This window comes from Saimiri boliviensis, chromosome 15, assembly GCF_048565385.1.
Source record: "Saimiri boliviensis isolate mSaiBol1 chromosome 15, mSaiBol1.pri, whole genome shotgun sequence".
NCBI classification, from domain to species: domain Eukaryota; kingdom Metazoa; phylum Chordata; class Mammalia; order Primates; family Cebidae; genus Saimiri; species Saimiri boliviensis.
In genome coordinates this window covers 26,786,797-26,814,327 of record NC_133463.1, presented here as the reverse complement: position 1 = coordinate 26,814,327, position 27,531 = coordinate 26,786,797, and the positions used below count along the sequence as shown (strand labels likewise).

The following is a 27,531-nucleotide window of genomic DNA, read 5'->3' as shown; positions in this document are numbered from 1 at the left end:
GAGTGTGGTGCTACCTTCCTAAAGGCCATGGCATGAGACAGATTTTGATGTACAAGTGGCAATTTAAAAGGCGGACAACAGGAAATTCCGAACTTAAAATGTGCAAAGGCAGGAAAATTTGAAACTCAAAACAAAATGTGTAAGAGCAGTTGGGCACATAGAGAAACTGCAGATAATTTGTTATAGGCAGAAACTAAGAGTTGTTGGAGGAATGGATTAGAGAAAATTCTTGAGAAGTTAAGAAGCTAAGTCTTGGAGAGTTCTGGATGCACGTTAACAGTCCGAAGAGTACTTTAGAAAGTCCACTCTGGTGGCAGAATGGAAGACAGAATGAAAAGAGGCAAGGGTGGTTGCCAGGAGACCAGTAGGGAGCTACTGCGTTTCTCCAGAAGGCAGTGGGGTGGAGCAGAATCAAGACATGACATATTCAGTTGGCAGAATCAACTGCATGGGACAAGGGGTGAGGAAGCGAAGAGTATAGGCTTGGGAGATAATAAGACACATTTAATGTGAGGCTGTTACGTTTGAGGTACCTGTCGGACTGTAAAGAATTAATGAATTACACATTCTTCAAGACAGCGCCTTTCTGAAGCCTACACCACACTCCCTGGTAGAGTGCATAGTACCCTCTTCAAACAAATCTCTATTATAGCCATTTTGCCTTTTCCTGCCCCACATTTGCAATCCTCTTGCAGAATTCTGCTGAATTTTCTCTGAATTTATTACCTTCTAAAATCCCATATTATCTACTTGTTTTGTTTAATGTCTGCTCCCCATCTCCACCCCAATGACAGGGCAGGGAATTTTGCCTATGGTTATAAGATCCACATAACCACAAAACCATTTAAACATGACCCTTTTCTTTTTCCTCGAGTTAATTTTTCTTGAGATATTTTGTTATGACTGAGGAGTAAATGACCATATCAGATCTCCTTTATATTGTTCAAGGAAGAATCATTGTCACCTATCCCCACCTAAAAATGGGCAAAACGACACCAAGTTACGTATAGTTTGCCTGAGCTTTACTTACACACTCCAGATTTAAGCTGCTGAGCTGTACTTTCATATTCTTTACTCATCACAGTCTTTTGCCTTTTTGCTTCCTTTTTTTTTTTTTGAGATGGAGTCTCACTTGTCACCCAGCTAGAGTGCAGTGGGGCAATCTCAGCTCACTGCAACCTCCACCTCCTTGGTTCAAGCGATTCTTGCACCTCAGTGTTCTGAGTAGCTGAGATTATAGGTGCATGCCACCACGCCTGGCTAATTTTTTGTATTTTTAGTAGAGACAGTGTTTCACCATGTTGGCCAGGCTGGTCTCAAACTCCTGAACTCAAGTGATCTGCCTGCCTCAGCCTCCCAAAATGCTAGGATTACAGGCGTAAGCCACTGTGCCCACCCTTTGCTTTCCTTTCTTGCATTGGGTGTCATCCCATTATTGACTTCAGAATTCTAAAACATACCTGCCACAAGACCTAATGCTTCTTTTGGGACCATCCCATAAAACATAATGGGAGGTTTCCCAAATCACCATGATATTTAAGCTATCTGAATATATTTAAGTGAATATAACCAAGGAAAAAGGAAAGACAGAGATTCAGGGAAAAAATAGCAACTTCCATTTCCATAACCTTCTTAATAAAGAGTTAAAAGCACCGTTGTCCAGGATGGCAAGACAACTATCCCCATTTGAACAGAGCAATGCAGTAATGTCTGTCATGTCAGACAGAAAAAGTTAGTTAATGCTATCATTGATAATAAGGTAGCTTACACTGACCATACTCCGTAGTGATCCTAAAACTACCAGTCTCTGTTGACAGGAAAGAGCATGTTGGATTGGGAACTAACACCAACATGAATTCTTGTTGAAATTCTTGATCTCCCTGCTATGGCTTGTCATTACCTTGCCCTTCTGTAGGGTCCCAGGACCCATTTGTATTCTACATATGTTGATCCATTCTGATCGTTTGCTTAATAAAATATCAAAGACCTAGCGCACATTGGGAAAAAGAACGCCTGCTTCTTTCTTAAACATAGTTATTAACAAAAGTTGTTTTTGAAATTTTTAAGTAGCTTCATTTTTTTTTCACCCTACTAAGTAAAATATCTGCTGCGGAAAAAAGGAAACAAATTTAAAGGTTCTGAAGCTAACTGATCCATTCTATTGAAATTTTGATCTTTGAAAGAATGCACCTCCACCAAGCAGAGCATTTTGTTCTTCTATGGTGGAATACACAGGACAGAGGGAGGTTGAATAGACAGCAAAAGCTACCAAAATCTCTTAAAGTGGGAGTTGTCGATGTAGCTACCGTCACGCTAGCCTATGCTTTAAAACAAGTAAAAGGATTGGGAGACGCATGAGACAGTAGCCTTATGAGAGAAAGAGCCAGAAAGCAAAAACAAATCATGAGAAGGATAGGAGGCAGCTGCCCCACTGCCCCAGCACAAGCATCAGACAGTTTTTAAAAACAATCTGGAAAGCGTTTTTCTACGTGAAAACCATTGGTGTAGTCGATTCTTCTATGTTCGTCGAAGTCACAGCTAGCCTAGTACTTCTCGGACGCTGTCATCTCGGTTTTTTCCCTAACCCTCTACCCTTCTGGAAAAGTGTTACTTTGTACCACTACTAGTCAAAAACACACGACGCCTTGGACTTGCATAACTTTTAAAATGCACTGCTCTCCTGAAAAATTAAAATAGGTGGGGGCCGAACAGGCACTTATACTCGTAGAGTCTAACAGACGGAAAGCCCTGCTTTACCCACTTTGCGCAATCCGGGCTCTCTGGCCACGCCCAGAACGGAAAAGGCGGAGAGCGACTCCACTGTGCGTCACATACCAGCGCCGGAAGTTGGTATCGACACCGAGACGAGCCGGATTGTATTTGGAAACGCGGAGAAGTTTTCCCGTGTTGCGTAGGTAGCAAGTTGGCCGGTTGGTTGAGGTTTGTGGTGGATATTTGGGCCCAAACTGGAAAGAGATTTGGGGTAAAAAGGTTCGGTATTGGGGTACAGTAGTGAGAGGCTGGGTAAACAGTCCTTGCTGTCACTCTTTTCCGTATATATTTTTTCAGTTTAGATGTTTCGCTGGTAGTTATTTCATTGTTCTTTTCCGTTAGCCTGTTCCCCATTTGAGGGCTATAATGTTTTTGGCTAACTTCGGGTAGAGTTTGGGAAAACAGCTTTTGTTAAACAAAGATGCGAGCTTTACAGTCAAATCTATTCCTTTCCCTTTTAGTAGCTGAGTGATCCTGCGGAAGTTAATATGTCTAAATCTAGGTTGCTTCATCTGTAAAATAAGAGTGATGTCTCCTAGGATTGTTATGAGGATTATAATGGCATAACATGTATGAAGTAGTTATAATTGTGTCCAGTTTGGGGTAAACGCTCAATACTTGTGTGTATGCGTTTTGTCCTTGAGACCTAACCCACAGGATTTGGGGGAAAGAACGATTAGGAATTGGGATCTTTTTAGCATTTCTTGAGAAAAATGGTCCCGGTTGGACTTGTGAGAAGCCCTTTTGATATATTCAGTATTTGAGTCTGTGATTTCAGGGACTAACAATGGACACTCAGAAGGACGTTCAGCCTCCAAAGCAGCAACCAATGATATATATCTGTGGAGGTAAGAGTAGCACTTATATAAAGTAAGAATATTTAAGTTTTTTTGAAATTGTTTAATTTGTTCTTTGCTTGAATGAGTTACTGATCTTCAACGTTATAAAGTAGAACACTTTAGCAACCATAAAAAAAAAAAAAAAAAGTCTCGTTGAGGTCGGTAGACCTGGGTTCGTCTTGGGTCTGCAGTTTATTAACAGGAAAAAAAAAAAAAAAAAGTTGAGATTTCATTCTCTCCTGGAAATGTGCATTGCCTACAACGCTTTTCTTTCCTACTTAATATATTTCATAATAGCAACAGACTCTTGAGATTGAGTATATTTTCGTGTTTTGGATTGCCTTAGGGGAAAAATATAGTTAATTTGTAAGTTTCCTTTTAGGAATTGACTAAATGTGCTTTTTTTAAAAAAAAAAAAAATTCTAGAATGTCACACAGAAAATGAAATAAAATCTAGGGATCCAATCAGATGCAGAGAATGTGGATACAGAATAATGTACAAGAAAAGGACTAAAAGATGTATCCTTTTAACTATGCTTTCTAAATACAAGGTAGGAGGAAATGAATAATGCTGGGGTTGATAAAGATTAATTTCTGGTTAAAATGATAACTTCCTGGATTACAGTACAAACAAACATGATTAGCATTTTCATGGACCAATGCATAGGCTCTAAATAAATAATACTAGTTGATTTTAGTTTTCATTAATTTACTTTTTAGGGATTCTGTGCAGTTAAGCTTGAGGATAGGGATCCATTCTGAAAATTGTGTCCTTAGGCAATTTCATCATTCCTGCAGAAACCTAGACTATATATCCTGGCATACATATACAGGATATAGGTTATATGGCCTAGCTTATTGCTACTAGGCTATAAACCTTTATAGCTTGTTATTGTATTGAATGCTATCGACAATTGTAATACAATGGTTTTCTTATATCTGAACATAGAAAAGGTACAGCAAAAATATAGTATAGTCTTATTCAACCCCTCTTTATATGTGATCCATCTTTGACTGAAACATCATGGATGCATGACTGTATTTATATAAGCACTCATTCTTGAGCTTGAGTTTATGGACAAGCTAAATTTCACAAGGAGAAATACAAATACTGTGTAAACTGTGTTACAGGCATGAGCTGTAATACAGATCTGCCTGCTGGGATTACTGGCATGAGCCACCACACCTGACCTGTGTTAATGTTTTTTGATACGTTTTATCATGGAAAAGGTGCAGATAAAAATTGAAAGTGTTTTTAGTTTATCTCAAGTTGTCATAGTAAATAGTGAATTCTATTTCTTGCATTCTAAGTTAAATAACCAGCTTACTGCAAAGACAAAATGACTTTGAAATCTTCAATCTTAATAATGTTTAATAACTTTTTTGTCCTTAACTCAGATTAATCCAGTGGTCGTTTTTGATGCTCGATGAAACCTGGGAATTCAGAGTAATGTCTTCACTTACACTTAGATTTGCTCTCTCAAAGTTTCTAATTGTTGTATAGCTTTTGATTTTGCATACAGTAGTTTCCCCTTCAGGGGATGCATCCCAAGGCCCCCCAGTGGACTGAAACCTCAGATAGTACCAAACTTTTATACACCTTTTTTCTATATATACATACCGATGATAAAGTGTAATGTATAAATTAAGCACAGCAAGAGATTAATAAAATGGAACAATGATAACATACTGTAATAAAGTTATATGAATGTGATTGGTCTGGCTCTCAAAATATCTTCTTATACAGTGTACAGTACTCACCTATTTTCGAATGTGGTTGACTACAGATAACTGAAACCACAGAAAGGAAACTTGGAATGAATGAGGCACTGCTGTACTTAGGAATACAACTATATACATATGATTTGATTTTTAAGACCATATTGTATTTAATATTTTGTATAAAGCAATTTTTTGTTCCATTACATGACTTTTTGTTTTACTGTATATGTAATCTGACACACAAGTAAGGGTAAAGTTGCTTACCCAAACCACACTTTTAGTTAAAACCTAGAATCATCTGTGGTGCTTGTTAAAAATGCAAGTTTCTAGAACCCTCTGAAGTTGTGATTAAATAAATTTATTGGAAACCACTGTTCTGTGTCAACATGTCATTTGATATGAAGTATACCATTGTGCTTGATGTCAATATGCATACATCATCTTGAGTTCAGTTTTTCATTTATTATTTGGTACAGGCCTTTCTGTATTTTCGTATAATGCTTGACTCTTTTAAATCTCAGAATAATGAAGGGAAACTTTAGTTGTTGCCTTCTGTAAGGCAAAATCAACCCCAAGCAAAGAAGCAGGCTATTCAGTAAGCCAAGTGCAGTTTCACAGGTGTAATCACTCATTAAAGTCAGCAGTTCTGCTTTTAGGAAGCAAAAAGAACAGGCAGTGACTCAGGAGGCTAAAGTGGGAGGATCACTTGAGCCCCAGAATTTGAGGCTGCAGTGAGCCATAATCGTGCCACTGTACTCCAGCCTGATGCACTGAGCGACACTCTGAGTCAAGGATTGGGAAGGGGAGCATTGGTTTACACTGAATTACTGGATTAATGTTTAAATCTTTAGCCTTGATCTTAGGGATGTTGAATTAATGGTCACTATACGATACTCTGTTCAGGGGTTCCATGGTTCTGGAATGTCATGTGCACCATCCTGACATGCAATTTAAAGATTTGATATATTCCAACTTTATTAATACCTATGTTGGGCTTTGACATTCAAAATATTGTCAATGATTTTGTAAAAAAATACCTGTATTTTTACTACCATCTTCCTATGTTCTATAAATTTATTACATGCTATATGAAATACTGCCATGCTGAGATTATTATTTTTTTAAGACAGGGTCTCTGTTGTAGGAGGAGGGAGTTGTGCAGTGCAGTGGCATGATCATAGCTTACTACAGCCTCCATCTCCCAGACTCACAATCCTGTCACCTGAATAGCTGGGACTGCAAGCACACACCATCGCGCTGGCTGATTCTTTGATTTTCAGTAGAACTGAGGTCTCACTACATTGCCCAGGCTGGCAATAAAATGGAGCTTTCTTAATTTTATAATTCTGGTATATTCCTTCTTGAACTTTTTAGATATGGCAATACCAATACATGGTATCTCTTTATGACAGATTCCTAAACAGATAAACCCCAACTTACGAGATAATAGAGTTACACTTATCTTAATTCTTCTAAATCCTTTGCGTAGCAGTAGTTTAATTGAATATTGTTACCTGGCCAACTGGGCAGAAGAACTTCATGCAAAAAGTATTACAGCTGGAACTCAGTCTGCTCTCAGCCACTTATCTTTTTGTGCTCCCTTCATTTAGAAACTAGAAGTAATTTTACCTCTTGCCTACCTAGACTTTCAAGAAAAAAAACTGACATAAAATTGCCTTAAAAAATATTCTTTTGAATAGTGCTCTAAAATAAGAAAATTAGTAACCTTGAGCTCGATGTTAGCACATAACTTGGCACTCTATTAATGGCTTACTGACTGTGGACACTGAAAAGCGCTAAATGGAGATTTCAAATCCAGTCTTGCCACTCAATGACTGGCCAATTCACTTTATTTCTTTTAACTTCAGTTTCATTATCAAAGTGGAGGAATTATGATTACAAGTAATCATAGGGCATATGGAGGTAACAGTGCTTTAAGATAGCTATCGTAAGAGATTGGGCTTATGAAAAATTAAAAAATGAAAGAAAGCTGAGCACGGTGGTTCACACCTGTAATCCCAGCACTTTGGGAGGCCAAGGCGGGAGGATCGCTTGAGCTCAGGAGTTCAAGACCAGCCTGGCCAACATGGCAAAACTCCGTCTCTACCAAAAATACAAAAAATGAGTTGGGTATGGTGGTGTGTACCTATAATCCCAGCTACTTGGGAGCCTGAGGCATGAGAATTGCTCAAACCCAGGAAGTGGAGGTTGCAGTGACCCAAGATTGCACCACTGCACTCCAGACTGGGTGACAAGTTGCCTCATCATACATAATACACCCATGTTCTCATCTTTCCTTAGAATGAGTTCTGTGTTAGAAGTTTAGGTGGAGTGGTTATTTGAGCAGAGAGGACAGAAGGATGAGAAAGAACAACACTGGAATAGGGAAAACACTCCATGTAAAAGCTCTGGGGTGAAAAGGGAGCTTAATCCTGTTCCCACTTCAGAATCAAGCCCATGTGACTCAAACTTCATGACAGGAGGGATAGTGGGAGAAGATGAGGTTGTAGAGGTGGACAGAAGAGGTCATCTCACTTAGGGTGCTGTGATGGGAAGCCATTGGGACAGTAAGCAGGAGAGTGGCATGAAGAATTACTAGGCTGTTGTATGAGAATAGACTACATAGGACAGGTGGCAGCAAGGAAACGAGACCGTCTGTAATAATTAGAGGTAATGGTGGCTGGGCCAGGTAGTTGTGGAGGTGATAAGTATCTGGCTGTGAGTTACATTTTGAGATTGAGCCAATGCGACTTACTGATGGATTGGTTAGTAATTAAGAGATCAGTAAACAATATGGGCTTTGGTGCAAGGATTTGGGTCCAAATACACACACCACCCCTTGTTATCTAGCTAAGTAACTTTACCAGGCCTCATTTTATCTCTTTGTTTCTTGGATGATATCTTCTTACACCTCTGTGAAGCTCACTAAAGTGATCATTTTTTAAATTTTTTATTTTATAGAGCCAACCTGTCACTATATTGCCCAGGCTGGTCTGAAATCCTGGGCTCAAGCAATCTGCCCGTCTTGGCCTCCCAAAGTGCGGGGATTACAGACATGAGCCACTGTGTGCTGCTGAGCATTAGAATTTTTGCCACTAATAGTGCTTGGTAGCAGACTGCAGGTCTGTAATTAAAGTGCAAAAGGGAAAGAAATACATTTACAGAACTGTCAGGCACTGTAAATAAACTTTGATGTTCATCTATTTTAATTAGTTTGAAATTATAAAACTGAAATTTCCGGACAAGTAACCGCTATTGTTTTATTCATCTGAACTGTATTAATATTTTGTCTTATTCACCTTTTCATCCCTGTGCTGCATATGGTGCCTGACTCATAACCATCACTCAGAAAATGTGGAATGCTTGAAAAGGAAGAGGGAATCTTGTCTTTGATTTACTCTTTTTTTAAACAGGAAGAGATAAGTGAATCTTGTTTGCAATGCACTCTGTACTGAGACCAGCTAGGCCGTAGAGACCCCCACCCAGGTAGTGCTGAAGGAATTCAGAAGCAGACACCCAGATAGAACAGCAAAGTGGGATTATCTGGGGGAACCAACAGTCTTCTGAGCTGAGAGCCTCAGAGGGCTGACAGCATTCCAGGCTGAAGGCCTCGAGCAGACGCTAACTCATTATTCTCTCTAAACAGGTGATTATTATTAACAAACAGGTGTTCTGTGTTTCCTCATAGAACCAATATAAACTAGGTAGGCAGCTGGTGCCTGCTTACCACTGATCACAGACCAATTAGAAAGTATTCTCCACGAGGGAGCCACGGGGGCCGGGTTACATGTCCCGTGCTTAAAGAATTGTTTTAACCGGTGTATGGTTTACATATACTGTCTTGCCACTCTAGAATGCCCCAAGTAGTTTTCCACTGGGGGTGGGGGGTGGCTAGATTCTCCTTGCCATCGTTATTAGCAGACTATATTTTACCATACACTCAGCATTTCTCAACAACTCTGAAAGTTTAATTACTTTTTATAGTTAAATAAGAAATTCATTTACTTAGCAGGGAATACAGCAGTCCAGGATAACAGAACAGTAACAGCGTTTTTAAAAATATTTTATTTATGGGCCAGGTGTGTATGGTGGCTCACACCTGTAATCCCAGAACTTCGGCAAGCTGAGGAGGGCAGATCACTTGAGGTCAGGATTTCAAGACCAGCCTGCCCAACATGGTGAAATCCATCTCTACTAAATATACAAAAAAAGCCAGGTGTGGTGGTGGGCGCCTGTAATCCCAGCTACTCGGGAGGCTGAGGCACGAGGATCACTTAAACCTGGGAGGCCGAGGTTGCAGTGAGCCAAGATCATGCCACTGCACTCCAGCCTGGGCGACAGAGCAAGACTCTGCTTCCAAAAAAACCCAAATACATAAATAAAAAATAAAAATTTTATTTAATTTTTTTTGTAGAGGCAGGCGCTCACTTTCTTGCCCAGGTTGGTCTCGAACTCCTGGCCTCAAGCCATCCTCCCGCTTCGGTTTCCCAAAGTGCTGGGATTACAGGCGGGAGCCCCTGTGCCTGGCCGATGCCAGCGTTTTAACTCTCTACAACAAATTGAAACTCAAACGAGAGGAAGGCGACCTCTCACACCAACTCTTCTGCTCAAACGGTCCTCTGCCAATGAAGGCGGCGAAGGGTGAACCCCGGGCCAGTGGGCAGATCTGCGGGACAGCGGGTCGGGGCGTGGCAGAGGCCTAATCCCCGCCCCGGCCGCGACCCACAGGCCGTGTCGCCTCCGGCTCGGGGCCGGGCGACCCGCCCCTCCCTCAGCATCTGCGGCGCAGCCGGAGCTGGTGCGGCCGCGACCTCCCCGAGGCGGGGCGCTGAGAAGCAGGCGAGTGCCTGTGTGTACCTGCGGGCCGGGAACAGAGGACGTGCCGCATGTCAGTCCTTCTCCCCCGGAGCGGGGGCGAGGGGCCGTGGCGGGGAGGCGCAGGGGCGGTGGGCCGTGAGGGAGAGGGAGCCGTGGGGTGGACGTTCTTCCAGGCCTGGGGACACACGGGGCTTTCCAGGCCGCGGGGGACGGTGCCGGGTGTCGGGGCGCGGTGGCAACGCTGGAGTTCCCGGGTCTACCGGCGCACTCAGCCCTGGTGACCCAAGCCCGGGGGCTGGGGAGAGATCAGAGACCGTTGCGGCGGGGCTGTGGGGCTCCCGGGTCCCGGCGCCGCTGTACACAGAAACCGTTGCTACGGCTTAGGATGCCGTTTCTTTTCGGTCTCTGGCTGCAGGGGGCGCTCGGCCCTGTGGAGGAAAGACGGTGCCTCGGTGGGAGAGACCCAGCTTTTCGCGTTACCAGGCCGGAGCAATTTGCACTGGAGGTATTACCAAACTGGCCGCGAAAATGGGAGGGGGGTGTGGATCAGGATGATGGAGCAATTAAATTCGGCTAGGACCGAAGATTTTCCCAATTCGAGACAAAGACTTTGCGAACAGAGGTGGAAGAGTTCTAACGTATTGTGTAACTTGTTTTTTGGAACTTGGGATGGACATTCGGTAATCTTGAGAAGGTGTATCCTACAGAAAGAAAGAAAAAAAAAGCATGGTAGTTTTCAAAAAGGATTCTCAGAGAGACTTGGTCCAAAGGTAGTGAGTTCTCCCAATTGATTGTTCAGTTTTAGAGCCAACTCCTTGTACTGTTTCTCTGTTCTCACTACTGCACTTGACTAGTCTTTAAAGCAAAAAGATTGTCAGAAATGTTAAAACGGTGTTCAGAATGAAATTCATTTGATTAAGAGATGGCTCTGTCATTTTATATGTTTTTAATCATATTTTATTGAAATCATAAAATCTCAGGAGTTGCAAAATACCTTCAATTCGAGATAATCTATTTTAATCCCATAAGATGTTTACATGTCTTCCACCAAAGATCCCCCAGCTCTTTGGAAAAATTATCCTAGGGCAACCCATTCTGTTCTGGGAAGCATCAATAATTTACAAGTTCTTCATCTTGCTTTCCTGTAACTTCTACCTCTTAAGGTTATCCTTGTCATGGGAGCCATTCATCAATAGGCCCTGCAGGTATGGTGTGAAAGCCACATCTGATTTCTCAGCTGGGTCTCATCCTGAAGTCTAAGAACTGTCATCTATATCTTATACCTAAGTCAAAGCCGGCAGGAGTTTGGAGAAATGGACAGTGTCCTCTTTTTCTGCAGAGGTCTAATATATGACCAGATGCCCAGAGGGTTGAAAGAAATACTTCTATGAATTAGACTCATTGCTACTTTTGGTTTATTGTTTGTTTGTTTTTGAGATGGAGTCTTGCTCCGTCACCCAGGCTGGAGTGCAGTGGCACAATCTCAGCTCACTGCAACCTCCTCCTCCAGGGTTCAAGTAATTATCCTGCCTCAGCCTCCCATGTAGCTGGGATTACAGATGCCCACCACCATGGCTTGCTAATTTTTGTGTTTTTAGTAGAGATGGGGTTTCACCATCTTGGCCAGGTTGGTCTTGAACTCCTGACTTTGTGATCCATCCACCTCTGTCTCCCACAGTGCTGGGATTACAGGCGTGAGCCACTGCGCCCGGCCTCTACTTCTTGTTTTTAAAACTATTGTCCAATAGGGTTTAATCCAGTGGGTTTTTTTTTGTTTGTTTGTTTGTTTGTTTTTTAAGCTTTGATAGTCCCAATTCAATTGAATTCAGCAAATGTTTCTGAAGGGGTATAGGCACTACTTGTTACGTTAGCCCTGGAGCTATAAGGATAAATAAAGTGAGCTCTTTCGCAATCTAGAAAGGAAGACAAATAAAACATAATTCAAATATGTGCTAAGAGAGAGATATGTACAGGGCCCAGCACTGTAGCTCACACCTGTAATCCCAGTTGGGAGGCCAAGGCGGGCGGATCATTTGAGATCAGGAGTTCAAGACCAGCCTGGCCAACATGGTGAAACCCTGTCTCTACCAAAAATACAAAAATTAGGTGGGTGTGGTGGTGCACACCTGTAATCCCAGCTACTCAAGAGGCTGAAGCAGGAGAATAGCTTGAACCCAGGAGGAGGAGGTTGCAGTGAGCCGAAATTGTGACATTGCACTCCAGCCTGGGTGACAGAGTGAGACTCCATTTCAAAAAAAGAAAAATAAAAGAGAGAGAGGTATGTACAGAGTGCCCTTGGAACACAGTTCTGGGAGCTGTTCATGGCTGAGAGTGGTAGGGAGAAGGAGGAGGCAGGGAGTGGGGAAAAGGATTGTGTAAGGAAAGTTACAGACAGGATATTATTTATGTTTGCGGTGAATCACAAAGGATGTTTGGGATGTTAACAAACAGCTAAAGTAGAAGAAGGTCATTCAAAATTAACATTTAAAAATCTTAAAAAGCAGTTTGGGCACCACAACCTGCTCTGTCATTGTATTCCAGCTTTGCTTAAGTGAAGATTGAGTGAGGTCATCCATGTATGGCACACAGTAATTTCACTCCATGTTAACTGCTGTTATCAAGGATAGGGAATTCAAAATGAAGAGACTTCCTGGGGGAAAAAAACCTCTACCTTCTTTTTTTTTATTTTTATTTTTATTTTTTGAGACAGTCTTGTTCTGTTGCCCAGGCTGGAGTGCAGTGGCGCAATCTCGGTTTACTGCAACCTCTGCCTCCCAGGTTCAAGCAATTCTCCTGCCTCAGCTTCCTGAGTAGCTGGGATTATAGGTGGCTGCCACCACTCCCAGATAATTTTTATATTTTTAGTAAGTATGGGGTTTCACCATGTTGGTCAGGTTAGTCTTGAACTTCTGGCCTCGTGCTCTGCCTGCCTTGGCCTCCCAAAGTGCTGGGATTATAGGCATAAGCCACTGCACCCCGTCTCTACCTTCTTTTCTACTTCTACGGAAGTACCTAGATGGACTGGGCATGATGGCTCCAGTAATCCTCCTGCCTTGGCCTCCCAAAGAGCTGTAATCCCAGCTCTTTGGGAGGCCAAGGCAGGAGGATCACTTGAGCACAGAAGTTTGAGACCAGCCTGGGAACAAGGCAAAACCCCATCTCTACAAAAAAAAAAAAAAAAAATTAAGAAAAATTAGCTGGAAGTGGTGGCACCATGCCTGTAGTCCCAGCTACTTAGGAGGCTGAAGTGTGAGGATCACTTGGGTCCAGAAGGCCAGGCTGCAGTGAGCCACGATTGCACCACTGCATTTCAGCCTGGGTGACAGAGTGACACAATCTCAAAAACCAAAACAAACCAAAACAAAAAACCAAACATTCCACCTCCTTTTATACAGAAGTACCTGTGTGGCAGGCCAGGTCTCACTAACATAGGCCTCCATAACAACTGTTTCAGTACTGCATATTTAAGTTAAATATTAAAAGCCAGTGCCCTTATACAAAGGCTGGGATATAACAAAAGCCCACCCAGAGTTTTACTGAGGCCTTTCTTGGGCCTTAAAGCATGACAAAATAACAAAGGAAGTTTTAGGAGGACCCATTTAGGATTAAACAAGTTTGATTGTGGGTCTGAAGAAACTCCCCAGACCTCCACAAACAAGTTTATGCGGGGGGAGTTGGGAGGCTGAAGGAACTCCCCAAACCTCCGTGATTTCACTGAAGACAAGATAAGGGCAATAGCCCCAGCACCTGGACCATTTAAATAAATTTACTGAGACCCTAGAGGAAGGTCTTCAGGACTCAGACCTTAGTTATAGATTAAGATAAGTTAATCTCTTACGTCTTTAGATGAATGCACACTTACACATAGACATATAGCTTAGATGGTATATCAGCTCTGGAAAACTTTGTAATCTTGAGTTGGTCTAGTGATAATTTCCAGGCCTTCTCCCTGTAACTGGTTGCAGAAATATTCTCTTCCTCCTCAGTTCATCTGCATCTCATTATTGGACCATGAAAACTAGGAGGCCAACCCTCAGTTTGGTCTGGGAACACCTAGGTGGGACAGGCACAATGGGGCTCATGCTTTACAAGCATGTTTGCTTTACCAGCAGTTTGGGAGGCTGAAGCAGGAGGATTGATTGAGGCCAGATGTTAGAGACCAGCCTGGGCAACATAGTGAGACCCTGTCTCTACAAAAAAAAATTTAAATTAAAAAAATACAAAGAAGTACCTACATGGTTACTACTATCTAAATTGAGTATTATTTATATATTAATCACTTTTTAATATTGTATTTCAGCTATGACCACCAAAGATTATCCATCACTGTGGGGCTTTGGAACAACAAAAACATTTAAAATTCCCATTGAACATCTGGATTTCAAATACATTGAAAAATGTTCAGATGTTAAACATCTGGAAAAAATTCTTTGTGTGCTCAGGTAAGCATTTAAAAATCATTTCACGTTTTAGTATGACAATTTTAATTATCTTGTTGTTGCCTTCTAAAAGTAAAAGCTAGATTAGAAATATTGTAGAAGGCTGGGTGCAGTGGCTCATGCCTGTAATCCCAGCACTTTCAGAGGCTGAGGTGGGTGGATCATGAGGTCAGGAGATTGAGACCATCCTGGCCAACATGGTGAAGCACCCATCTCTTCTAAAATACAAAAAATTAGCCAGGTGTGGCAGCATGAGCCTGTAATCCCAGCTACTCAGGAGGCTAGGGCAAGGGAATTGCTTGAACCTGGGTGGTGGAGGTTGCAGTGAGCCAAGATCTCGAGCACTCCAGCCTGGTGACAGAGCAAGACTCCATCTTAAGAAGAAGAAATATTGCAGAAAATTCTCAAATATTGAGATTGTTGTTTTTGACCATGCAGGGTAGGTCCCAAAATAGTGGTTTTGATTCTGTGGTTAGTTTGGAGAGTTTCACCTACGTCTACTGCCAGCATGAGACTTAGGCTAATTAGTATCCAGGAGAGCATTTTTCTTGCCTTCTCTACATTTTCTAGGAGAAAGTAAAGTAGCTGTGAAAACAGCTGTTAGGTTGGGGTGTGGTGGCTCATGTCTATAACCCCAGCACTTTGGGAGGGCAAAGCAGGCGGATCATTTGAGCCCAGGAGTTCGAGACCAGCCTGGGCAACAGAGTGAAATCCTATCTCTACAAAAAAAATACATAAATTATCTGAGCCTGTAGTCCCAGCTACTCAAAAGGCTGAGGTGGGAGGATTGCTTGGGCCTTAGAGGCTTTAGTGATCCCTGGTTGTGCCACTGCACTCTAGCCTGGGTGACAGAGTCTCAACAAAAACCAAAAGCTATTAGAAGTTAAGCTTATCTCACCAGCCTAGGCTGATCAAGTTATCTGGCACTTTCTCACTTCATATCACCTGACAACAAAGGAGGGTGACCCACTGCACACTGATTACATGGAGGGTGGCAGGGAGGCCTGAAGGTAGTATCAACTGAAAATACATCAAATATGGTTGTGAAAAATGCACATCTGAGGGTCCTATTCCCAGTGATTCTGCTTTAAGAAATCTGGGGCATGGGCCGGGAACATGTGTTTTTAACAATGGAGCTGGCTGATTGATACGCAGGTGTTCGAGGAACCCACTTAAGAAACACTGTCCTGAGGAGTACCAACCTGTGACACCTCTTTTGGATTTCTTTCTTTTTTTTTAAGACTGGATCGCACTATGTTGCCCAGGCTGATGTCAAACTCCTCCTGCTTTGGCCTCCCAAAGTGCTGAGGCCTCTTTTGGATCTCTTGAGCTATTTTCCTTTGGAGACCAGAGTTCGATTGCAGAAGTTGCTTGTGGAGCATGAGCTACTTTCCAGGGCATCTAGTATTCGTATTGCTCTGTGATGGTTCTTTATTTCTCTATCCCTATTCCTTATCACTGGGTTCTTTCCTTTTTCTCTTTCATCACCTTTGGCTTCCTGTCTTCCTTGTTGGTCCCCAGCCAGTTGCTGATGTAATAACATCATCATTTTTGGAATGGAAAGTGAAAACTCAATAATATCAATTGTTCCCCTCCCCCCTTTTTTAGCAGAATATTATCATGTATGCTTGGCCAAGGACTGATAAATAGAAATTAAAAGTTTATTGGATGAAACAGTTGGAAAGCTACAGTTATAATAATATTGGTTCTAAGAAATTCCATAAATAGCCTAATTCAGTTATAATGTATTGAACATTGAATTATTTTTTTTAAATTTAATTTGGAAATAAAATTTATATTTTTCTGGAAATATAAGAGTGAACAGACCTACAAGAGAATGGAAAAAGATTGATTTTTCTTAAAAATAAAAGGAACAGATGTCTCCATTTTACTAAGGAAGGAATTCTGTTCCTTGAGTGGCTGAATTTCAGGGTGTTTTGTTTAAGCTGTTTATCTGCCATTTTCTTCCTACCTCTTTGAAAAAAAAATTAAACTGTGAACAGAAACTCCTTGTTAAAAGGAAGCCCAAAATTCTCTTTCTGCCAGTCACTAATATTGAACTTATAAGTTTAATATCATGTACAAAATAAACATATAAAAATATACATATGTTGAAGAGAAAATAGTATTCAGCTTTTTTAGATGAAAATTTTGGCCGGGCGCGGTGGCTCAAGCCTGTAATCCCAGCACTTTGGGAGGCCGAGGCGGGTGGATCACGAGGTCGAGAGATCAAGACCATCCTGGTCAACATGGTGAAACCCCGTCTCTACTAAAAGTGCAAAAAATTAGCTGGGCATGGTGGCACGTGCCTGTAATCCCAGCTACTCAGGAGGCTGAGGCAGGAGAATTGCCTGAGCCCAGGAGGCGGAGGTTGCGGTGAGCCGAGGTCGCGCCATTGCACTCCAGCCTGGGTAACAAGGGCGAAACTCCGTCTCAAAAAAAAAAAAAAAAAGAAAATTTTGGTTTTTTGGTTGATATTAAACTGAAATTTATATGATACATGAGGTTTGAAACGTAAAAAAAAATGATAAAAATTTTTCTTTTTTTTTTTTGAGACGGAGTCTTGTTCTGTCACCCAGGCTAGAGTGCAGTGGCACGATCTCAGCTCACTGCAACATCTGCCTTCTGGTTTCAAGTGATTCTCCTGCCTTAGCTTCCTGAATAACTGAGATTACAGCTGCCTGCCACTATGACGGGCTAATTTTTGTACTTTTAGTAGAGACCCGGTTTCACCATGTTGGCCAGGCTATTCTCGAACTCTTGACCTCAAGTGATCCTCCTGCCTTGGCCTCCCAAAGTGCTAGGAATACAGGCCTGAGCTATAGTGCCTAGCCTGATAAAAGTTAAATATAGTTAACTATTCATTGATATTTGTTGACTTCATCATAAACTATATATTTAATTAAAAATCAAACTATGGGTTGGGCGTGGTGGCTCATGCCTGTAATCCCAGCACTTTGGGAGGCCAAGGTGGGTGGATCACGAGGTCAAGAGATCGAGACCATCCTGGTCAACATGGTGAAACCCCGTCTCTACTAAAAATACAAAAAATTAGCTGGGCATGGTGGCATGTACCTGTAATCCCAATTACTCAGGAGGCTGAGGCAGGAGAATTGCCTGAACCCAGGAAGCGGAGGTTGCGGTGAGCCGAGATCGTGCCATTGCACTCCAGCCTGGGTAACAAGAGTGAAACTCCGTCTCAAAAAAAAAAAAAAATCAATCTATGAGTCTGCGAACCAGATGCTATCAAGCAAATTGCCATTCATGATCCATAATTCTTTTTATATTTTTAACTCAAACATGTAAGATTCAGTAAATTTTAATGTTTCAAATGTTTTCTAAAAAATTATCAGAAGCTCTCAGTTATAAAACAGTCAAATAATCCATTTACCCCAAATGAACTACCTGTTTGTGTGTGAGGTAGCAATCTTCTCTAACTGTAGTACCCTTCATTCATAAGCATTCTCTCTTCACATGAAGAGTACAGACAACAGAAAGGGACATCTTTCATTATTCATTGACTCTTGGTGTTTTCATAGTGTGTTAAATGCCTGATTTCAATTTTTCAAGAACAAAAAATACCAGTATTTATTCTGAAAGGTAATTGTATGTTCCATGCAGCTGATATTAACAACTTCCATCACGATCTCTGGGAATAATTTGCAGTTCTGAACCATGTTTTAGAAAAACATTTCCAGTGGTCTGTGCAGGATTTGTTCCATTCCATCATTGGTAATAACTGCACTTACTGCAGCAGGAACTTGAAATTCTTCTGTTGCAAACTTTAAGACTGCTGTGAAAGGTGTACTTTCAGGAACAGAAAGTACACCTTTATACAGCAGCCTTGGGTCAGACGTCGGCATGATCTTAAAGGAAACCTTTGAAATGGTGGTGCCAGGATGAACCTAGAACCCATGTCAACTCCACAGAGTAGCCCCATTTCCTCTACAGGGCTGGGGACCACCCTGCCTCACTCATCCTTATTCCATTTTTAAAGTGTGTGATGAAAATCAATTTCTTTGGAGTTTCTTTTTTTTCTTCATCGTATCATTCCATAGATTAGCAGGTGAAAATGGAGAATGTCCGGGTTTAGGAAGGAGACTGGGCAGCCAACAGTGCAGCTTTCAATGTTGTGCAGCCCCTGAGATCTCGACAGAACCTCTGGGCCTCATGGAACCCAGCTTGCAAACCGCTGGTCTAGAGGATCCTACATAAGGTGCTAACTCTAAAACTTTTTTTTAAGGTCTGGTGAGGAAGGATATTATCCTGAACTTACAGAATTTTGTGAAAAGCACCTTCAAGCCTTGGCCCCTGAAAGTAGAGCTTTGAGGAAAGATAAACCAGCAGCAACAGCAGCCAGTTTTACAGCTGAAGAATGGGAAAAAATTGATGGTGATATAAAGGTATAGAGTAATACCAATTTTCTGTAGATATTGTTGAGACGTTGCATATATGTTTACTTCGCTTATCTGAAATCCTCAGCTTCTTGTTTGTCAGTAAAGGGCTTTTTAGTAGCAATTAGGCAGGATTGGTCGCTTTTTACACCTGGGGAACATTGCAAATTTGTGTGTATGTGCATGTCCCTATATGTGTCTATTTAAATTGGCTGAATAGGCCGAGCGCGGTGGCTCAAGCGTGTAATCCCAGCACTTTGGGAGGCCGAGGCGGGTGGATCACGAGGTCGAGAGATCAAGACCATCCTGGTCAACATGGCGAAACCCCGTCTCTACTAAAAATACAAAATATTAGCTGGGTATGGTGGTGTGTGCCTGTAATCCCAGCTACTCAGGAGGCTGAGGCAGGAGAATTGCCTGAACCCAGGAGACGGAGGTTGCGGTGAGCCGAGATCGCGCCATTGCACTCCAGCCTGGGTAACAAGACTCCGTCTCAAAAAATAAATAAATAAATAAATTAAAATAAATAAATAAGTAAATAAATAAATAAATTGGCTGAATAATATTTTGTCCTATTTTTTAAAAACCTATGATTTGATCAGCTTCAATAAATAGCGCTGTATAAACAAACATGTTTGTGATTTATTTATTTATTTATTTTGAGATAGTCTTGCTTTGTTGCCCAGATTGGAGGGCAGTGGTGATATCTCTGCTCACTGCAACCTCTGCCTCCTGGCTTCAAGTGATTCTCCCACCTCAGCCTCCAGAGTAGTTGGGATTACAGGTGGCTGCCATCATGCCCAGCTAATTTTTGTAATTTTATTAGAGACGAGGTTTCACCATGTTACCCAGACTGTTCTTGAACTCCTGACCTCAGATGATCTACCTACCTTGGCCTCCCAAAGTGCTGGGATTTGTAATTTTTTTGCACCTCCCTGATTATTTCCTCAGGATAAATTATTAGAATTCAAACTGCTTGGCAGGTGTGGTCACTTATACCACCTGTAATCCCAGCACTTTGGGAGGCTGAAGTAGAAGGGTCACTTCAGGCCAGGAGTTTGAGACCATCCCGGGCAATGTAGTCAGAGCTGTCTCTACAAAAATTAGCTGGACGTGGTGGCAGGTGCCTGTAGTCCCAGCCATTCAGGAGGCTGAGACAGGAGGATCGCTTTATCCTGAGAGATTGAGGCTGCAGTGAGGTGTGATGGTGCCACTGCACTCTGGCCTGGGAGACAGAGTGAGACCCTGTCTAAAAAAAACAAAAAACGAGAGAGAGAGAGATACAAAGCTTTAAATTGTTTGATCAAAGGATTTGAATGTTTTTTAAGGCTTTTCAAACATTTCTGTGTTCTCAGAAAAGTTGTACCTTTATACACCATCCTCAACGATATTTAAGAATGTCCAAGCCAGGTGCATTGGTGTGTGCCTGTAGTCCCAGTTACTCAGGGAGGATTGCTTGAACTCAAGACTTTGAGGCCAGCCTAGATACCAGAGAGACCTGGTATCTTTATTTAAAAAAAAAAAAAAAAAAAAGAGAATGATGCCCATTTTTAGGTATTCTTAGCTAGATACAGTAATCATTTTTAGACAATTGAATGGTTGAAAAAAATGGTAGTACAGTAATCCTTTCATATCTTTGGAGCATACATTCCAAGACCCCCTCGTGGATGCCTAAAACTGCAGCTAGTACTGAAACCTAAATGCACTGTGTTTTTTTCCTATATATACATATCTATGATAAAGTTTAACTCATAAATTAGGCACAGTTAGAGATTAACAGTAACAAAAAACAACAAGTATAACAACATACTGTTTTAAGAATTATGTGAATATGAGCTATCTCTCTTTCTCTCAAAATACATTACTATATTTTACTCACCTATTTTTGGACTGCAGTTGACTGTGGGTAACTGACACCACAGAAAGCAAAACTACAGGTAAGGACAGGGCTATTGTAGCATATTTTTTGATTACTAATAAAGTTGAGTTGTTTTTCATGGATCTGTCACTTAAATTTCTTCTTAAATATTTACAGACTTCTTTTAATCAGTTTTATTGAGGTATAATTTACATTCCATAAAAATTACCAGCTTTGTAGTGTACATTTCACTGAGTTTTGACAAATGGATATGATGCAGAACATTTCCATCACCTCTAAAAGTTTTCTGTTGCCCACCTGTGGTCAGTGTAGACCCACCGCCTGGTACCTGGCAACCACTGAACTGTCACAATAGTTTTGCCTTTTCTAGACTTGCATTTAAATCTTACACAGTATGTTATTGAGTGCCTGCGTGTCTTCTTTCACTTATATAATGCTTTCGAGATTAATCTATGTTGTTGCATGTGTCCATAGTTCACTCCTTTGAGTTACTGAGTAGTATTGAATTGTATGAACACCCTATAGTTTGTTTACCCACTTACATTGATAAGACCTCCAGTGGATGCCTAAAACCTACTTAATACTGAGTCCTAAATATACTGTGTTTGAACTGCCAAAATGTTTTCCAACGTGGCTGTACCATTGTGCAGTCCTGAACAGCAATATGAAAAATTTCCAGCTGCTTTACATCCTGGTCGGCACACAGTATGGTCAGTTTTGTTAGTTTTAGCCATCCTACCAGGTATCTCATTATGGTTTTAATTTGCATATCTCTAATGCCTAATGATATTGTCTTTCACGTAACTTCTATTGTAAAGTGTCTTTAAATCCTTTGCCTGCTAAAAAAATAAATTGCATTGTTTGTGTTCTTATTATTGAGTTGTCAAATATTTGTTCTTTATTAGAGACGTTGCTCTGTTGCCCAGGCTGGAGTGCAGTGGTGCCATCATGGCTCATTGCAGCCTTGACCTCCCAGACTCAAGAGATGCTCCCACTTCTGCCTCGAGTAGCTGGGACCACAGATGTGTACCACCATGCCTGGATAATTTTTTTTTTTAATTGTTTGTGCCAACAGGGTTTCACTTTGTTGTCCAGGCTATTCTTGAACTCCTGAGCTCAACTGATCCTGCTGCTTTGGCCCCGCAAAGAGCTGGGATTACCGGCACGAGCCACTATGCCTAGCCATCTTTTCAATTTATTTTTAACACTATCTTTGGAAGAGTAAAAGTTTTAACTTTTGATTAAATCCTTTTTTGTGCGTTGTTTGGGTTTTTGTGTTTTATCTAAGAAATCTTTGTTTAACAGGACCTCTAAGTTTTCTCCCAGAAAGTTTATAGTTTTAACTGTTACATCTAGGTCTATAATCAGTTTTAATTTTCGTATTCGTGTTTGAACAAAAAGTGTTCAAGCACCGTTTAATAAAATATTATCTTTGAATTTCTTGGTACCATTGTCAAAAATCAGTTGACAAAAGCTGGGTGTGGTAACACATGCCTGTAGTCCCAGCTAGTCATGAGGCTGAGACGAGGGAATCACTTGAGCCCAGGAGTTTTAGGCTATCATGCACTATTTCCAAGCCTGTAAATAGTTGCTTAACTCTAGGCTAGACAACATAGCAAGATCTCATCTCTAAAAAAAAATCTCTTAAAAAAAAATCAATCAGGCTGAGCACAGTGGCTCACACCTGTAATTCCAGCAATTTGGGAGGCTAAGGCGGGTGGATCACTTGAGGTCAGGAGTTCAAGACCAGCCTGGCTAACATAGCAAAACCCCATCTCTACTAAATACTAAAAATTAGCTGGGTATGGTGGCATGTGCCTGTAGTCGCAGCTACTCAGGAGGCTGAGGCACAAGAATTGCTTGAACCCAGAAGGCAGAGGTTGCAGTGAGCTGAGATGGCACCACTATAATCCAGCCTGGACGACAGAACGAGACTGTCTCAAAAAAAAAAAAAAAAAGAAAAGAAAAGAAAAAAGAATCAATTGACCTTATGTGTGGGTCTATTTCTGACTCCCTCAGTTATGTTTCATTATTTTATTTTTAATGTTTATTTTATGTTCCTTGATGAGCAAGCCTAACTCATAAGCAGTCTATTTTAAATGTCCATCTTTGTTCCATTACCTTCTTGTCTGGATTGTAATAGTTTTACAGTAACTCTTAAAATCTTACTGTAATAAGAGGCTGGGGGAAAAAAAAGAGGCTGGAGGTAGTGCAAGTCTTCCACTTCTGTTCCTTTTAAAAGTTGTTTTGGCTATCCTATGTCTTTTGCTTATTACCAAATAACTTGCTTGTGTTTGGATTAGGATTATGTTGAATTTATGGATCAATTCTGGAAGAACTGACATTTTAACAATATTGGGGTTTCAGATCCTTGAACATTATATATTTCTTCATTCATTTAGGTCTTCAATTTTTTTTTTTTTTTTTTGAGACGGAGTTTCGCTCTTGTTACCCAGGCTGGAGTGCAATGGCGCAACCTCGGCTCACTGCCACCTCCGCCTCCTGGGTTCAGGCAATTCTCCTGCCTCAGCCTCCTGAGTAGCTGGGATTACAGGCACGCGCCACCATGCCCAGCTAATTTTTTGTATTTTTAGTAGAGACGGGGTTTCACCATGTTGACCAGGATGGTCTCAATCTCTCGACCTCATGATCCACCCGCCTCGGCCTCCCAAAGTGCTGGGATTACAGGCGTGAGCCACCGCGCCCGGCCCAGGTCTTCAATTTTTTTACAGCAATGTCTTATAGTTTTGAGTATATAGTTGCATATTTTTGCTAAACTTATTCCTAAGCATTACATATAGCTCATGCTATTGTAAATGTTAATATTTTTGTAATTTCAATTTTTTGCTCAACCTGTCACCTCAGTTAGGAAATTTTGTTTTTTTATTGTAGTGAAATACATATTACATAAAAATCATTATCTTAACCAGTTTTAAGTGTACAGTTCAATAGTGTTAAGCATATTCACATGGTCATGCAACCACTATTCAGAACTTTTTCATCCTGCAAAACAAACACTATGCTCATTAAACAACAACTCCCCATTATTTTTCCCCATTCCCCGTGCCCTAGCAACCATCATTCTATTTCTGTTCCTATAAGTTTGACTACTCTAGACATCTAATTTTAATTTCAATTTTAATTATCCAAGTTTGTATTTATCTAATTGCTTTTTCATACTGACTTCATTTCCTGCAATTTTGTTAAATTCATGGATTAGTTCTAGGAATGTTTGTGTAGATTTATTGGATTTTCTACCTGCAGGATCATGCTATCTGTGAAATATGAGAGATTTGCTTCTTTTCCAGTCTGCTATTGATTTATTTTTTACTTGCCTTATTGAACTGGCTAGAACCTCCAGTACAGTGTTTAGAAGTGGTAAAAGCAGGTATCCTTGCCTGTTTCCCAGTCTTACAGGGAAATCATTCTGCCTTTCACTGTGAAATACAATGTTAGCTTTAAATTTTGTGTAGATACCCTTTATTAAGTTGAAGAAGTTTCCTTCTGTTCCTTGTTTGATGAGAATTTTTATCGTGGATGGGTTTGGAATTTTGTAAAATGCTTTTTTTGCATTTGAACAGATGATTTTCTTTGTAGTCTGTTAATAAGGTAAATTATGTAGATTGTTTTTAAATATTATACCAACCTTACATTCCAGGATAAACTCTACTTGGTCATTATATATCTTTTACAAATATATTCCTGGATTTGATTTGCTGAAATTTTGTGAAGAATTTTTGTGTCTATGATCATGAGAGATACTGGTCAGTAGTTTTATTTTCCTGTAATGCCATTGTCTGGTTTTGGTAGCGGGATAATGCTGGCCTCATAGGAGGACTTGGGAAGTATTTTCTCTTCTGTTTTCTATAAAAGTTGGTATAGAATTGCTATTATTTCTTTCTGAGATGTTTAATTCAATTCACCATTGATTCTGTATAGTCCTGGGGTTTTCTTTGTAGGAAAGATTTTAACTATGAATTCAATTTTTCAAATAAATACAAGGCTATTCAGGTTATCGTTATAACTCTCTTTCTGTACAGCTTCCTCCTCTTTGGCACTTTTTCCCCAGAATCCTCACAGTCTTCGCCTCCCTAAGGTGCAAACTCTGTCTGCTGAATTCATCGAGACCACAGGGTTCTGTTTGAGTACCTTTCCTGTGCTGCAGCCTGGAAACGGAAGACAGTGTAATATGTATTTCACTACAATGTAGGGCTTACCTCATTTGTTTCCCCTTGTGTCAAGAATCACTGTCCTGTGCCACCTGTTGTCTAGTGGCTGAACACCATCACTCCATATATTTTACCCCGTTTTCTAGAATTTAGGCAAGAGGGTAAATCCAGTCTCTGACTCCATCAGGCCACAAGAATTCCCTTTACTGATTTTTCTTTTTTCTTTTTTTTTGGTCTGAGATGGAGTCTCACTTTATCACCCAGGCTGGAATACAGTGACTCAATCTCGGCTCACTGCAACCTCTAACTCCCAGGTCTCAAGTGATTCTCCTGCTTCAGCCTCCGGAGTAGCTGGGATTACAGGCATGTACCACCACACCCAGCTGATTTTTGTGATTTTTCTTTTAATATGTTTCTCATTGTTTTGTAAGAGTTCTGTACTATATATTGCAAATTTTCCTCTAGCTTGTTGTTTACCTTTTAAATGTCATGTGTGGTGTGTTTTATTTTTAAAACTGTTTATGTAATCACATAAAATTTTATCCTCAATTTTATTCTTTAAGATCTTTTCGGCTGGGCGTGGTGGCTCAAGCCTGTAATCCCAGCACTTTGGGAGGCCGAGGCGGGTGGATCACAAGGTCAAGAGATCGAGACCATCCTGGTCAACAAGGTGAAACCCCGTCTCTACTAAAAATACAAAAAAGTTAGCTGGGCATGGTGGTGCGTGCCTGTAATCCCAGCTACTCAGGAGGCTGAGACAGGAGAATTGCCTGAACCCAGGAGGTGGAGGTTGCGGTGAGCTGAGATCGCGCCATTGCACTCCAGCCTGGGTAACAAGAGCAAAACTCCGTCTCAAAAAACAAAAAACAAAAAACAAAAGAAAAGAAAAGAAAAAAGATCTTTTCATCAGCTTTTATAGTTAGGAAGGTTTTCTCTCCACGAGAGGCATATTTACTTATATTTTCTCAGAGTTTCTTCACAGTTTCATTTTGCTTAAGAAATTATTTTTGGGCTGGGCATGAGTGGCTCATGCTTGGAATCCCAGCACTTTGGGAGGCCAAGACAGGTGGATCACCTCAGGTCAGGAGTTAAAGATAAGCCTGGTCAGCATGGTGAAACTCTGTCTCTACTAAAAATACAATCAGCCAGGCATGGTGGCGGATACCTATAATCCCACCTACTCCAGAGGCTGAGGCATGAGAGAATCACTTGAACCCAGGAGGTGGAGGTTGTAGTGAGCCAAGATCACACCACTATACTCCAGCCTGGGAGACAGAGCTAGACTCTGTCTTAAAAAAAAAAAAAAAAACAACAAGAAAAAGAAAAAAATATACATATATAAAAAGCAGATTCTAGAGAACCAGTTTTTTGGTTTACTGTATTTTAGTCATATATTTCTGGAGTTGAAAACAATTTCAAAACATCTAGAAACAATGTTGAGGTATATGTATTCTATAACTTAGAATGTTCCTTTTTAAATTTTCAGCCTTTTCTTTTTTTTTTTTTTTTTTGAGATGGAGTTTCGCTCTTGTTACCCAGGCTAGAGTGCAATGGTGCGATCTCGGCTCACCGCAACCTCCGTCTCCTGGGTTCAGGCAATTCTCCTGCCTCAGCCTCCTGAGTAGCTGGGATTACAGGCACGCGCCACCATGCCCAGCTAGTTTTTTGTATTTTTAGTAGAGACGTGGTTTCACCATGTTGACCAGGATGGTCTCGATCTCTCGACCTCGTGATCCACCCGCCTCGGCCTCCCAAAGTGTTGGGATTACACGCTTGAGCCACCACGCCCGGCCCTCAGCCTTTTCATTTTATTGGCTTGAGTTCAAAAATACAACTAATCTACCAGTCAAAAATAGCACTGTATGCCCAGACATTTTGGCCTTGTTTTCAGGATGTTGACAGCTTGATTTTAGTTGATGAGCCTACTTTTTTACCCGTTGTGTGTCTTTGCTTTTCTTGACCACTTCTTGTTTTTTTTTTTTTTTTGTGATGGGATCTTGCTCTGTCACCCAGGCTGGAGTGCAGTGGCAGAATCATAGCTCACTACAGCTTTGAACTCTTGGGCTCAAGTGATCCTCCTGCCTCATCCTCCCAAGTAGCCGGGATTATAGGCATTCACCACCACACTCAGCTAATTTTTTTGTAGAGACTGGGGTCTTGCTATGTTGCCAAGGCTGGGCTAGAACTCCTGTTGGCCACTTTGTGAATTAGTATCCCATTCACTTGCCTTTCTTTCACACTTTGTTTGCCACCTGTCCCCTTTTCTCCATTCTTTCTTGCTTCCTTCTTCTCCATAAATCTTCCTCTTGTCTTTTACCTTTCTCACCTTATTGCTTTTTTTTCCTTCTCATATTTCTCCTCTTTGCCCCTTTTTACCCCCCCTGCTTTCTATACAGATAGGTCAGATACATTTAGTTTTTTTCTTTTGCTGTATCCAAGTGCTTTTAAGAGTGTCTAACAAATGTTAGAACCCTCGATACATCTTTTCTGAATTATAAG

The 27,531-nt window shown here is 41.1% G+C and overlaps 2 protein-coding genes and 1 pseudogene across 7 annotated transcripts in view; 2 read left to right on the top strand and 1 right to left on the bottom strand.

The window, feature by feature from the left end:
• The first annotated feature begins 2,835 nt into the window (after positions 1-2,835).
• Positions 2,836-5,325, top strand: POLR2K (RNA polymerase II, I and III subunit K). Of its 3 annotated transcripts, none has more exons than XM_039464615.2 (4): positions 2,836-2,915; positions 3,551-3,620; positions 4,038-4,130; positions 5,020-5,325. In XM_039464615.2, the coding sequence occupies exons 2-4, from the start codon at positions 3,560-3,562 to the stop codon at positions 5,040-5,042; spliced, it is 177 nt and encodes a 58-aa protein (XP_039320549.1). In that variant the 5' UTR covers positions 2,836-2,915; positions 3,551-3,559; the 3' UTR covers positions 5,043-5,325. The 3 variants fall into 3 exon arrangements, with proteins under 3 accessions (XP_039320549.1, XP_039320547.1, XP_039320548.1); XM_039464613.2 differs by having other exon boundaries at positions 2,837-2,911; XM_039464614.2 differs by having other exon boundaries at positions 2,838-2,940.
• A 4,771-nt stretch (positions 5,326-10,096) lies between these two features.
• The window catches only part of SPAG1 (sperm associated antigen 1), a 75,909-nt gene continuing 58,474 nt past the window's right edge, over positions 10,097-27,531 (top strand). For 2 of the 4 annotated variants that reach the window (XM_039464883.2, XM_074386803.1), the window contains exons 1-4: positions 10,097-10,221; positions 10,567-10,656; positions 14,452-14,593; positions 18,834-18,993. In XM_039464883.2, the coding sequence (XP_039320817.1) occupies positions 14,454-14,593; positions 18,834-18,993 (300 nt within the window). In that variant the 5' untranslated portion in view covers positions 10,097-10,221; positions 10,567-10,656; positions 14,452-14,453. Of the gene's footprint in view, positions 10,222-10,566; positions 10,657-14,451; positions 14,594-18,833; positions 18,994-27,531 lie in introns of those variants that run through there. The other 2 variants (XM_074386805.1, XM_074386804.1) reach the window with 1 other exon arrangement.
• Positions 17,955-18,762, bottom strand: LOC104650088 (ubiquitin-fold modifier 1 pseudogene; annotated as a pseudogene).